The 13,808-nt window shown below is 37.5% G+C and overlaps 1 protein-coding gene across 1 annotated transcript in view; it reads right to left on the bottom strand.

Moving 5' to 3' along the window:
• Window positions 1–1,084: 1,084 nt before the first annotated feature.
• Window positions 1,085–13,808, bottom strand: part of MYPN (myopalladin) — a 41,853-nt gene continuing 29,129 nt past the window's right edge. Inside the window, 8 exon segments of the mRNA XM_010171669.1 lie at window positions 1,085–1,688; window positions 3,798–3,931; window positions 6,174–6,339; window positions 7,048–7,255; window positions 8,412–8,538; window positions 9,043–9,122; window positions 10,080–10,229; window positions 10,714–10,935. Of these exon segments, the coding sequence (XP_010169971.1) occupies window positions 1,519–1,688; window positions 3,798–3,931; window positions 6,174–6,339; window positions 7,048–7,255; window positions 8,412–8,538; window positions 9,043–9,122; window positions 10,080–10,229; window positions 10,714–10,935 (1,257 nt within the window). The 3' untranslated portion in view covers window positions 1,085–1,518.

The following is a 13,808-nucleotide window of genomic DNA, read 5'->3' as shown; positions in this document are numbered from 1 at the left end:
AATGAAAGGTGCTCTCTTTCTCAGTCTCTGGCTATATCCAGTATCCTTTTTCTCTTAAGGTAACTCCTCATTGTTTTCTTTGCATATATATTTTTTTAGGTTAGATTTTTAACTTTGAAAAAATCAAAATAAGGTCTAAAATGAAAGAATCTGTTAATTTTTCTTTTCATCTCTGTGACTTTGATCAGGACTTTGTTGCATTCTCCAGCTATGTTGAAAGCAGTAAGTGAGAACTGCTTGAAAACAATATCCAAAGAAGAGGGATAGTAAAAATTTAAAGATGCAGGAAATAATCTTAGATTTTCACAGAATCTAAGTGCTGGGAGGTATTAATACAACTGTATAGATGCTAAATATATTTAAATCAATTATTAAGTGTTGTCACTTAACACCTTCTGTTGCACTTTCATTAAATTGCCTTATTTATTATTACTATTAGTTACAGTAGGTTTTTTAGCTCTTTGCACCTAACTGCTGCTTAACTTAACTTTTGTATCTTAAAAGAATTTCTTCTGTCTTTATAGCAGACCCCACACTTGTTATTATTTCTTAAATGACGGTGAAAATTTAAATTCCACCAGATCATAATTCCTTTTCAGTTAGTTAAAAAGTGAGCTAGATTGTAGATGCACTTTTCTTTCAGTCACATTAAAAACAAGGAAAAAGAAACTGATATTTAAAAATGGTGAAGTTAAAAGCTTGATATAATCTGTGTTTAAAGGCAGAGAATCACTATAATTGTAAAGAAAAAAATATGAAGCTCATCTGGAAAATAGTTTCAGCTCTGGGTTCTAGAGAATATGCTTCAGACAACAGGAATTCTGGTTTCCTGTGTTAGCGTCCTATGCACATGCCCTGTACCTTGCTTTATGAATCCTTACACCATGAGTACACAGTTCATGGAGTACACACACACACAAATATAAATATATAGGGTATACAGCTGTACCTACATGAAATGCTATATTTAGCTAGTCTTGAGTTCAAAAATTCTAAGATTATCTGGCGTAATAAGATATAAAAATGAGATACATCTTTTTGCTTTAACTTGTGCTTTGTGATTATCTGGCATGTTTTTTTTTAGAATTACATTCAAAGTCATGTTGTTTACCCTCATTCAGGACTGTTGTTATTGTAATGTCGATGTTTTCACTGGCAGTATCCCAGCTAAACATTATCAATCCTTAACATGGCTTGCTACAGTGCAGTAGCTTTAATTCTAGCAGTAAAAGTGGTACTGGCTTTTAAGTGCTGAAAACTATGTTTACTATGTAATTCTTAGCAGACTACACAGTACTGAATTTATTGCACAACACTCCATACCACAATTATCCTGCAGTAAAATAATATGCCAAAATCTTGTATGATATGTTACTTGCAACATTTGCAGCAGCAGTACACTTAATTACAAACAAGTTGCTTGTAAACCTTGAGCATCTTGACTTGTACGTCCTTTTTTTTTTTCTCCCCCATAGTTCTAGTACCTCTGCAGGTGTAACTGGAACAATTGTTTGTTTTTCAAAGTTCTTCACTTTCCACCACCTTTTGGGTTGGGGATGAAAACAGCATAGAGCTTTCAGTAGTTGGGAAGGCAGAAAAAATGTCGAGTCCTTGACCAGTAAGGTTTGCATATCGGCTGCCACCAGGTCGAAGCTTTATTGGTTGTGAAATTTGACTGTGCCACTGAGCTGAAGCAACAGAAAGAGAATAGAGTGTATAAACCTCTAATTAAGTTAGCAATGAAACATCAGCAAACAACGTACACAACTGAAAAGTTGTTGCCAACATCCTTGAAGAGAGTACAGCATTGGTTTTCCCTGGTTTAGGGTCTGTTCCTTCAAATATTGTCATTTACATAGTCTATATATTAAGTATTTTTATTGAAGTCTACAGATGGAATTCAGTCCCTGTTCGATTCAATGGCAAGCGTTTACATAGATTTCACTAAATCTAAAATTTAATAATTTAATCTTTGGAGCCTTCTCCAAAGCTCTTGCAATAAAAACTAAAATCATAGCATAGCATGAGTAGAGATGAACAGACTGGACATGGCTCTGATTTTGTACTATTCCATCCTCTGGGGGACTTTTCTTCCTGATTTTTTTTTTTTTTTGGTGGTATTTAATTTCAAAGTAGTAATATAGGGAATTTTTAAAAAGAAGTTATTACAATTTTTATTTCCCTCTACTACTTACAACTAGCAACATGTTTCCTGGATTTTTTGAAAGATACTGAAAGAAATGTAATCCAAAGACACATATTCAGTAATTTAAAAGTAACGTTCAACATGCTCCCATATGAACAAATACCATTACAATTTTGTAAGAATATTTAGCCATTATATGATACCTAACAATTGTCATTCTTAAAATACTTCAGAAAGGGGAAATTGATACTATCTTTGTAGGTATTTATCTATACAAAACCTCCAGGTCTGCACCCAAACTGGACAAACATATCTGTCAGCAATTGAAATGAAAGAGTAGCAGTTCAGGCTACAATACTCTGAGAATAGCTTAGTGTGGGAGACCTACAATGTTAAGTACTGATACGAAATGTTCATTATCTTTCCATGCTGAATTTTGACCCTTGTCTATCTGAAAATATTTGCAGCCTCCAGTTTGTTTCTCTTCAAACAATACACTCTTTATTTACCATACTTCTGGTTTTGCACGTGGAATTGCAAATATCAGACCACACTTTCCATCCTCCAACCCCATCAAGTCAAAATAGCACTAAGAAAAATGATTTCTGACACTCCCTTTGGTGTGTAAGACTTGCAGAGTCTTTAGAAAATATCATTGGAATCGGGAAGCATTTCTCAATTTCCATATTTTTCATGTTTGTACCTTGAATCCTTTATATGAAAATTTAATATATGTCTTGCAACATTTAGATACCTAAGGGATTATTTTTCATTTTATGTGACCTTTTTTGAATCAGATTCTCACCAGCCCCCTCTTGAACTTTGCCTTACTATTGTCTATATTACCACAAGGTGGCGGAAAACTGACAGAGATGCACTGGTGGCTTGTGATTATGCCTGATAATTAAGTGTTTGTTTGTTTTTTTTAAAAAAGATAAATACAAGATTGAAAACATGGTGGGTTGTTTGTTTTTTTTTTACCTTTCAGGGTATGTCTATAATCCAGTACTTTATGGAATGTGTTTTCTCTTTTATTATGCTGCTTAAGTGGTCAAAGTAGTCTCTTGCTCTAGATAAATTGTCTTAACTATTATATCTTGCATAGATACAGAGTAATTAATTGATATGCTGTAGTTCTTGAACTGGACTGGGGCCTTCCGAGCCCTAGATAAACATATTAGATGCAAACTAGCCTCCATTAATTAGGCATAGTTTGCATCATACATGCTCCATAGAAGAAGGGGACTACTTTCTTGTGTTCCATTTATTGTTTCATCTCAAGTCAGGGCTGTAGCACAGGCATGTGTCAGAGGGAACAGAGTTAAGGTTCAACTTGAATACATGTTTATTATATGCTTATGTGTCTAGGGAATTTGGAAGATGGAAAATGGGAGCAGAGAATACTATGCAAAACTCCTCCTCTGTTTTTTTCTCTTTACCTGCCTTTAAACTGACACAGGAGACCTAATTTGGCCATTTAGCTGTATCATTATACCTCCTCCTGGTGGCCATATTAGGCTGTGGCCATGCTGTGACACTAATTTCTAATCCACATCAAAACCAGCAATTTATGGACTAAGAACTAGGTGAGAGCTGGGACTAGTCAAAGAAATGAAATTCTGATCTGTTTTATTTACTAGTCAATACCTACCATATATGTCAAGTCTAGCAGTACAAGAGACTATACCAGCTTCATTTTTTGCAGACAAGGTGTACCAGCCAGCATCTGCTTTCTTGGCAGGTTGAATCAGGAGGCAGACATACCCTGTTGTATCCTGATGCATACTGGGAAAACAAGTGTTTTGGAATTAGTATTTCTCAAGAGCATATCAATGTTGTGATTTTACAATATGTACATTAAATATGAAATAGGTAAGTCATAATTTCTGTTCTCAAAGAGGTAGCAGTCCAAGGCATTTATAGTCAATAGATTTGCTTTCACTGTGGCCACAACCAATGATCAGAGTAGCTGAAATCTGTTCTTGCTCCTCTCAGTTGTGCAAAGCCATGGTGTGACAATGTGAGCTGAATTGTTGCTATGTGCTAATATTGGAATTGTTTATTGAATTCCAATGAAGTAAACACATGCAAAGCTGCTGCACAATCATACTCTATTTTTTCCTAGTTCAGAAGCTGGAAGAATAATATAACAAATGTACAAAGTTGTGGTATTTTTCACAACAGTAATCAGAATGAGTCAGAAACTTTCTTATGACACTTTTCCATGAGAAACCGACTGAATGGCAAAATCTTAAAGATCCATTTTTCTGACACTCTAAAAGAAACCTGCTTTATTATTCTCTCCTCTTCTTTTGCTCTTCAGTGATCCAAGACTTTCTAGCTGCAACTTCCAGGAAAAAAACTATTCAGTAGTGTATCAGAGAACTGAGGCTTCTCTGCTCTCTAGGGTGTTGCTGGTGCTTTTAGTCAACCTGGGTGTTTAGATCATTAAAAAGAAGAGGTGGGAGATGAGCACATCAGAATGCTTGAAGTTGCAGGAAGTTCTGAAATTTGAGATTTTGTTTCCTTATGGACTGGAATGAAACATCGAACCACAGAATTTCAGGTCAAGAGGACATCCCGTGCTTCCAACAGCTGTAATAAAAAGGGAACATTCACCCTTTGCTCCCTGCACTATGTAATTTGTTTTTTGCTGGGGGCACAGTAGTATAGAAGCTCATGCATGTCCATATTGTGATACAAAAAAAGATCTCTTGGCTTCAGGCAGGAAGATAATAGTGAGGCAAGATAGGGACAAACAAGGACAATGCTGCCCATTTCTCACATGGGTCTGTGCGGAGCCACTTGAAGCCTTGTGGGCAGGCATTCTGGTTATGACTGGCTGAAATAGCAGAGGTGTTACAAGCCTGACTTAACTCCTGGCATTATGAGGTGTGGGAGGTCTCCCTTAGTCATTCCTGTGCTGAACTAAAGCTGGCTTTCTAAGCTTCTGTGAAGCAATTGGAAATGAAGAATTTTAGGACAGTTGTTCATTTTACATTAACTACAGTGTTTGCATGTGTATAACCATAATTCCTGTGAAAATAGCAGTACTTGAAATAAATCCTTGAGTAATCTGCCTAGAGGCAGAGGAATAAAGACTACAGAAGATCAGTCAAGGTGGGCTTTTTGGAGAGGGTCAGCAGTCTCTCAGTGGGGACAGAGAGACCACTGAAGGATTTTTTCAAGTAAGCTTTCCCTCATGGTAGGTGTGCATTCATAACAAGTGCTGCTGCTGAGCTGGTTTTCTTTACAGACAGCTTGCAGGGTATGCATGTGAAAATGCAGTATTTTGTGAAGTTGATTGCAGAGATCCAATGACTGCAACAAATCATTAGTTGTAGCCAAGTGAAATAAAATATTAAAAATCATATTTATACTGAAGTAGAAATCTTAAAAAATAAAAGTTAAAGCAATTAATTTCTCATTAATTACAGACAGGCACATTATTTCATCCACTTTTCTTTTGCAAAACCTAAAATATAGTGATGCATTTGAATGTAAGAGCTGAACCCCAACATTGTTCTATTTTGTAAGCATGCATCAAAATCTCTGCCTGTGTTTGTGACCAAACTTTGTTATCAGCCTCTGTATCTGATATCCTAAACTCTCTCTTATCCCATGCTCTGGGGCATTCAAACCCATGTTCTACCTGTTCTGAGTTTGAATTTATCCACAGTTAGAAGTAAACCGAGGAAAAAATAGTTTAGAGAGAGAATAAGGTGCTAAAATGCATTAAAAATACCATATCATAGTATCTTTGATAAGAAGATGCATATGCTGTATCAGGCCTTTGGCCCAAAAGGACTATCACCTCTCTCTGAAGCAGTGGCATGTTATGCTCCATGCCTTTATTCTGAACCAAGAAAATAGCTATTGTTCACCTCACAGCCAAGCCAGCTTTTTAAAACTTTTATGTAAGTGAAGGAAGTTTGAAGAACACCACCTGTGCTTATCACACAGGTTTTCATGGAAACAATTGGTCCTGCCACAAGAAACTCCAAGCATGGGTACGATGGTACAGTACCTCATCCTCTCTCTGTTTGATGGGATGCTCTCATTATCCTTCTTCCAGTAAAATATGGGGGGTGGCATTCCCACAACTCTGCACTCTAATCTGACAGGGTACCCTTCGGGAACACCACAGTTCTGAAGCTTCTCCAAAAACATGGGGGCTTTTGTTACTTCCTTTGCTGGAAAAAGAAAAAGAATTACTGAACAACTAATACTTTATTCTTTGTTTCACTGTGAACCAAATATGGAAGAAAATGACCAAAAATTATAGTGATATCAAAATAGGTTGTGAATTTTTAATGGGATATTGGAAGGAAGGTGAAATGCTATGACATAGCCTCTGTAAGGGAACATAAAAAAAATAATAGGCAGAACTAATCTTCATAAACTAATGTATGCATATCTAATAGGTTTAAACATACTACCATTGCAGGAAATAAATGCCAGATCTATGAATTTCAATATCTCCCAGCTTGTAAGGTTTTATTAAAGAACAGTATTCTGATTTTGTATTTTTCTATTTAAAAACATTTTTAAACTCACAAAATTGGGACTGAAATCTAGGAGACCTCAACATATATTATGAATTCAAACCCTAAGCATTTTCTGAGGAGAAAATTAAGAATGTCATTTTGCCAAGAAAAGAGAGGTAAGTAATGATGAGATGGAATTTTTACAGCCCTCTGTTAATAACAGGAGTGCACCTATCGACTAAACACCAGGTCCATTTCCCTCCATCAGATGAGTTTTATAGCTGTTGAACTCTCCTACTATCAGTGGATTAACTATTTATTTATACTTGTCTGTAAGGAAAGTAAGTACGGTAAGTTTGAAGAAGTGCATACAAGAAGCTTCATCATTGTGACTAGTATTGCAATGATTCTTACCTACAACAGTGAGCTCCAGACTAAATGAATTTTGTCCTGTTTTATTAGTGGCAAGGCAAGTATAAGTTCCAGCATCATTTTGTGAGAGAGGATCAATAAGCAGAGAGTGAACTCCAGTCTCTCTGACCAGCATCTTGTGGGTGCCATCTGGTAGCACAGGTTTGCCATTCAGAAGCCACGTAAGGTCTGGTGTTGGTAATCCACTCACCTAACAGACAGTGAAACAGCTAGAGGCAAATGTCAAACTGACAAACAGATTTTAGTAAATTCATAGGTAAGCCTTTTTTTCAGGTTCTTTGTAGCTGTTAAATTTACATGTTTTAGAACACTATAGATTAAGTACTTTTTAGAAAGATTATTAGACTGTTATAGTCTTAAAGGTCTTTCCAATAGATAAGTACTTACTCATGTCTCAAATATTGCTTTCCAAACAATATCCTACAAACCAGAGAAGGAGGGAAGTGGAACTTGCCTGAACGAGGACTGCTGTCTTCCAGGTTTGTGCAATAACAGACATGCCTTAAGGCTTCACAGGCTCTGCCAGGATAGCAGAGCTAAGAATAACCAAATTATTTGGCATGCTCCCTAGCAAAATTTACATTGTAAATTAAGTAGTAATGAATCTTGTTCATCTTCAGGGCATTAACTTCTGCTTCAGAGCTTCTACCCTCTTCAGGGCAGGAGACATTCTGGAGCATGGAAGAGGTTGGTGTCAGCACTACCACCTTTGCTGGGCTACTGGGACATAGAAGGACTGCCAAAATATGTTGGAGCCGATGAGTTTCTTAAAGCTGTCCAGTAACAGGATGTTCACTGTGTGTACTCTAACCTCTGACAGCTCTCTCATGTGAGGATTTGAATCTGTAAATGGGGATGTTTCTGCATCTGTGCAGGCTGGGGAAGCATAAAATGAACTGGGCTCTGTTCCCTCTTTTCAGGGAGTGTTAATCTTCAGTAATTCAGTCCAATACAATGGGAGCATTTGTTTGCACATAATACAATGTGCTGAATCCTCTCTTTCTCATGGTTTTGTGCTGTTCTGGATTATGTACAAGAATCTGATAACGGAGCAGAAGGACCTGTCATTCCCAGATGAACTTCTGGAGTTCAGAGTGGTAAAGGACATGGTGAATGTATCTAGTAATTTGAACAACCTTGTAAGTAAGCCTTCTATTTCTGGGATGGTGTTTTCTGTGTTCTTCATTTCATATACCATGTGTTGAAAAGAAATCCCCTGAATCAGTTCAGAGACATTAAAACTTTAACAGAAAGTGTTCATGCATACGATAAAGAACATGAAAACACCTAGCAATACATGTACAGAGGTAGGGAAAGTGAGAATGAACAGAGGAAACAGTTAATACCTTACAATCCAACCTACAAAGTCGCCCTTCGTGGGCTACCATGTCACCTGGAGCCTGTAGAAAATATGGTCTGAAAAAGCGTTCTTGAACTGCCTCTTTGTCTCCTTCTGGCACCCGGGGTCGTGATCTGCAACACAAAAATTGCATGTAAAGGTTTGGAAGCCAAACTTATTTTTCCTAATGCTTAAAAAAAGGAGGAAATTGTGGAAAAGGATTAACAGATAGCTTGAGTTAAGTAAAAGGCCAGAAAGAAATGGACTGATTGTGATTTAATACTTGCATATTTTCCATTTAGAAAGATTATAAAATTAACTATATCATGTAGTATCGTTGGATTCCCAAGCTGTCCTTCACTTCTTTTAGCTTTTTTGACTGAACTTCCTCTTGCTAATCCATCCCTTACCTTTAGCTCCACTGCAAAAGGTAAATGAAATAATACTTTACACTTAAACTTCCCTGTATTTGAAGATGACCTTCAAAAATATTACATTGGGAGGGAACTGCTGCTGTCATTTCCATTTTATGTTTAAGAACTGAATTACAGAGTGCATTGAAGTACAGCAGATAGTTATTTTGAATGCCTTCAGTAAGAAGCATAAAGAGGGTCTGAAAGACTTGTCTTTCCTTTTACCTGTGAGGCTGAATTGTTGATATTCGGCCCCGAACAGGGATACTCTGAACCATCAGGTGGCCTGAACAACTGATTCTCCCCTGCAAATCACAATGTAAACAGAATTAATAGTTGTTTAATAGCTCATTTAATTTTAAAGTATAAACATTTAATTTTAAAGTATAAACATTTGAAGTATAAAGTATATTTACAATGTATTAGGATTTATTTTTGTAAAGTAACTGAACTATAGTATAAATATTACTTTTTCAAAGCAAATGCTATTAGCATGTGGTGGAGTGCGGTTGAGGCAGGGGTTTCTTTTAGTGTCTAGAGCAGTGTGTTTCTCCGACTCTCCAAGGCTGTGGCAATGCATTTAGAAGTGGTGCTATGTAAACCAGCTTAAGCAGTGTCTGTCCCTGCTTGCTCACTCCTGCCACTGTGTCTCCACCAGTACTGTCCACTAGTACCTCTGTACTAGCATACTTGTTTATGCAGTCACATAGAAACTAAAGAGTAGTTGGGCTGAAATATAATTCAGAAAAAAAAGGAAAAATTTAAACTGGAAAAAGTTGCCTGATCTACGTGAGTGTACTGCTAAATAAACAGCTAAGCCAGCACACAGGGTGAAGGAGGATGGTATTAGGGGACGAGACTGTTTGACGATCCACATCTTTGCGTCCTACATAAAGAATAATTGGTAACACTTCCCAAATTTCATGTAACTTTTTGTTTCCTCTTGCTCTATTCTTTCTGCCTGAAATACTGTATCTGTCTTGTCACCACATCTATCAGCAGCAGAGGGGGGGTCAGAAGATATAGCAGGAGTTATTAATGTGAAAAAATGTCCTTAATGATGGTGACTGGGTTGTGTAAGAATAGGGGAGTAGTTTCATCATTCTCCATTATATGGTTTCCTCTCCTATCCTCTGAGGCATCTGATTTTTGATACAGTCAACACTCAGTGTCAGACTAGGTGACCTGATCTGTGTTTCTATTAACATATATTGGAAAAAGATGAAACAAATATTTTTGTAAAGGAAAATAAAACACCTTACTTGTGGATTTGCAGCCATAATAGTATAGTTGCCATCGTCATCATTAGTAGAAGCTTCAATATGTAAAGAACATGTTCCATCTTCTTCTCTGTTCATTTTGAAATGAGTGTTTTTCTTTGAAATCTGTTTGCCATCCTTGAACCAGTATACCTGTAGTGATCAGACCCCCCCAGTGACTTAACACATACTCTGTAATGGAATAGTGACTAGAAAAAATGTAGATAAGAACATGACATAAGCAGACCAATAGCTAGTAAAGATTTTAGAATATTACAAAATTTACAGATCGGTTACAATGTGAAATGGAATTATTCCAGGCTGAGCTCAGAAAGTTGCATATCTCCTTTACATAGCTGGGCCTGTCAGGTTCTCTCTTTCTTGCCTATAGACTGGTTATCTCAGATCAGTTCTTATCTTTCTGAGAAGTTAATTTTGGGGGGTTTATGAAGTTCTGTTTCTCTTGGAGTCAGGTGGGTGTGAGGCAGTCCATACAGTCTGGGGGTGGGGAGTAATTTGTTTTAGAGTTCTCTCCACAGAGCCATTTTCTTAGGAGCGAGACTTTCCAGAGGGATGTATAGAAAATAGCAGGTAGTTAATTTTTATTCCTTTACCACTAACAGTAAGAATTACCTACCTTGGGAATAGGTATTCCAACTATTTTGCAAGTGAATGTAATAGGAGATCCCTCCATTACCCGAAAATGCTTGAGTCTCTTATCAAAGATCGGTGCTATGTATTTGCCTGTAGGGATTTCCTCGTGTTGGACTTCATCGTCTGATTCATCCACTGGGGTACGTTCAAGGCGAAATTCTATTTCATTCATCAACCTCTGCTCAAAGCTTGAAATCCTGTATTCCTGCAGAATGAGAGAGGCATGGCACTGAACAAGATGAATCGTGTTCTGTGGTATTTGCAGTCATTTGTGCTTTTAGGCTCATTCTAAAATGAGTGAAAATAAAAAAAACCTACATAAACTAGGACGGATTGAAACAGTCTGACTTTGGTCTGCAGACATAGATTCCCACTGCATCTTAAGTTTGCAGGTTGTAACTAATGAAACTGAGTTTTTTTCAAAGGCAGCTAAAAACCAAACATGTAATTCCTCTAAGCCTATGAAAAAACTATACTCTTGCACACTGTTGATCAAAAAATATCATTAAAATATACCAAATTTTTAAGGATTTTGTGTTCAAATACTAGTCATCTGCTAATTATAGAAATGAATACTGCTATAGATTTCAATTCAGAATTAAATAAGGAAAACTATGCCTACTAAAAGAGAAAGCCAGGAAGGAAGTGAAATATTTTCAGAGTAACTTAACTGCAGGTTAAAACTTGGCCAGATTTCTAGCTGGTGTAACTGAGAAAGCAAAGCATATTGCATTTAAATCCTTAGAAGATCAAACAGCTGGTGCAGGAAAACCAGTATATTCCTACCTAAATGACCATTTTCACAGTTTGATGTGATTATGAGCTTCCTCCTAATCCCCTGAAGTCAATTAGAAACCTCTCTTTACTTTGCTGTTTAACATGAGGATGTCTCTTGTCTAGACCAAGAGGCATTTGACCACATCTCTTGCTGTGACCTGTGAAGCTTCAGACCAACAACCAGCCCCAGTCTTTGACACCAAACTGATATTTGTCCTGGGCATAGTGGAGCACTACAAATACACTTGAATGGACTTTTCTGGTAGCAGGCGCTGCCTAGCTATGCTGACACAGACAGCTGCAAGAATATCTTGCTTAAGTCATTCTAAACTATTTTGCAGGGAAACTTGTATGTAGGCCTGTAGCAGTTAGCAAATCAGTTTGCTCAGACCTGGATTTATGCAGTTTGTAAGTTTCCTGCTTCTGTTGAAGGGCATTGACATCTCTGAGAGCAGGCTTATGTTTTTATTCTACTTCTGTGGCAAACATGGATCTTTAGAATCTCACTTTAATCTGTCAGTGCTGTTACGATGAGTTTTGTTGCTTTGTTATAGGAAGGAAATTACTTGTGGCTTGGAAGGGAAATACTTGAGCAATTTCAAAAGCGTAGTTCTCATTGTTTGATACAGAATTTTAGAAACTAGTGAGGAGTAAATAAGGTTGTAGTCTATCCTTAGATATATTCCATTTGCTGAAAAAACAAAGTTCAGAAAATGCATCTTGTCTGAAATCTTACAGCAAGTTAAAGAACCAGCAAAGGTCCCAAATCACTGGGGCTTACATCTGTGATCACTGACCTATTCCATCATACTGCTAATTATGCCCTTGACCAGTAATTCCTAAATAGTAAGGACCAAAAGTAGAGAGACAGCACAAAATTTTAGCTGACAAAATCTTCTGGTTTCTTCAGGAGACCAAGGAGACAGAAGTAGCCACAGGTTGACAGGCTACAGGGGACTTTTGAGGAGACAGGGGTCTGTGAGACTTGGGGGTGAGAGGAGGAAAACATGGCAGCCACAAAGCCTGAGTAAAAAAGTTGGAAATTGCCATGGTGGAATAAACTCCCTGGTAATATCTGGTTTTTGTACTGTACTGGTAGGTGTTGTATATTGGTCTCTTAATTTAAAATCTTTTTTTTGGGGGAGAGGGAGTTGTTTTAAATTCAGGTCTAGTAAAGATTAGGAATGGTAGGAAAAAGCAGACAGCTCAGAGGAGGGAGGAAAGGACTTTGATGAATTAACTCTTTACTGCAAGCTGAGTCTTCCTTCAACTCCTCCCTGCTTCTCTGATGCTGCAGGGCTGTTCCACACAGCTTTGGAGCAGTGCTGATCATTATAAGGTAACAGGAGTGCCCGCAGAGGGCTTAGGTTGCTGGGTCCCCCTTCAAGATACCTTCCTTACCTGTAGCACTCTCCATTCACTCTGACAGGGACAGTCTGCTCTCTGATACTCTCTTCAAATGTCCTGCTGCGAGTACAGCTTTGCCAGGCAGGTGTTTTTGAGCTTGCAGTCTTCAGAAGTGTGGGAGACATGGGCCAAAGGGTGGGAGCCAGCCACTAGATGGTATCGTCCGCTTTCTTAGTAGGCTTTGTTTGCTCTATGGCCTGGCCAACAGCTGATGATCAGCAAACAGCCTTATAAAGTTTCATCTTGTTGAACTTTTTTTCTTTCACACAGCATGTCTCAACAAATCACTTTCATAGATTAAATTCTGATCTCAGTTAGGCCACTGTAAAACCAGCAATTCTCTGATTTCTGACCAACCAAAGCTATCATTTTTCCAGTGAAAATTTTTCCATCTCACCAATTTAGATGGTGAGAGCTGGTTATAATGTTCCAAGGGAAAGTTAAACAATCAGTCTTTTACCCTTGATACTGAGAAAAGGTCTGTGTGGTTTTAGGAAGGAAGAATCAAGTAAAAATTCAGGGAATGACTACTATGTTCTAAGAAGCAGCCATGTCACCAAAATGTACTGCGCTCATGTTTTGTTTCTAGAGTTTCCCATAAATTAAGAAATTCAAACCTAAATACTTAGTTGCAAGCAATGTACTGAAGAACATATTGGGAGCTTTTTCCTTCCACTTCTTTGAGAGCTTTTAATAGTTTCCTTCATGTTGTTTAGGTAGTTCTTGGCAGCAGAGATCAAAATCTGTAGCAAAAAAATTGACTTTCTGAGAAAGGATTACCTTGAGTGTCTGAATTTTCTAGTAGGACCTGAAGATACTATACATAATTCTTCTATGAATGAAATTGTTTCAGGGATTTCACATGCTGTGTGGCCTTTGGAAATGTGAAGGCTA

Source organism: Antrostomus carolinensis, unplaced genomic scaffold, assembly GCF_000700745.2.
Source record: "Antrostomus carolinensis isolate BGI_N321 unplaced genomic scaffold, ASM70074v2 scaffold13327, whole genome shotgun sequence".
NCBI lineage: Eukaryota > Metazoa > Chordata > Aves > Caprimulgiformes > Caprimulgidae > Antrostomus > Antrostomus carolinensis.
Note: the sequence above shows the minus strand (reverse complement) of the source record. Positions and strands in the feature narration are given on the sequence as shown.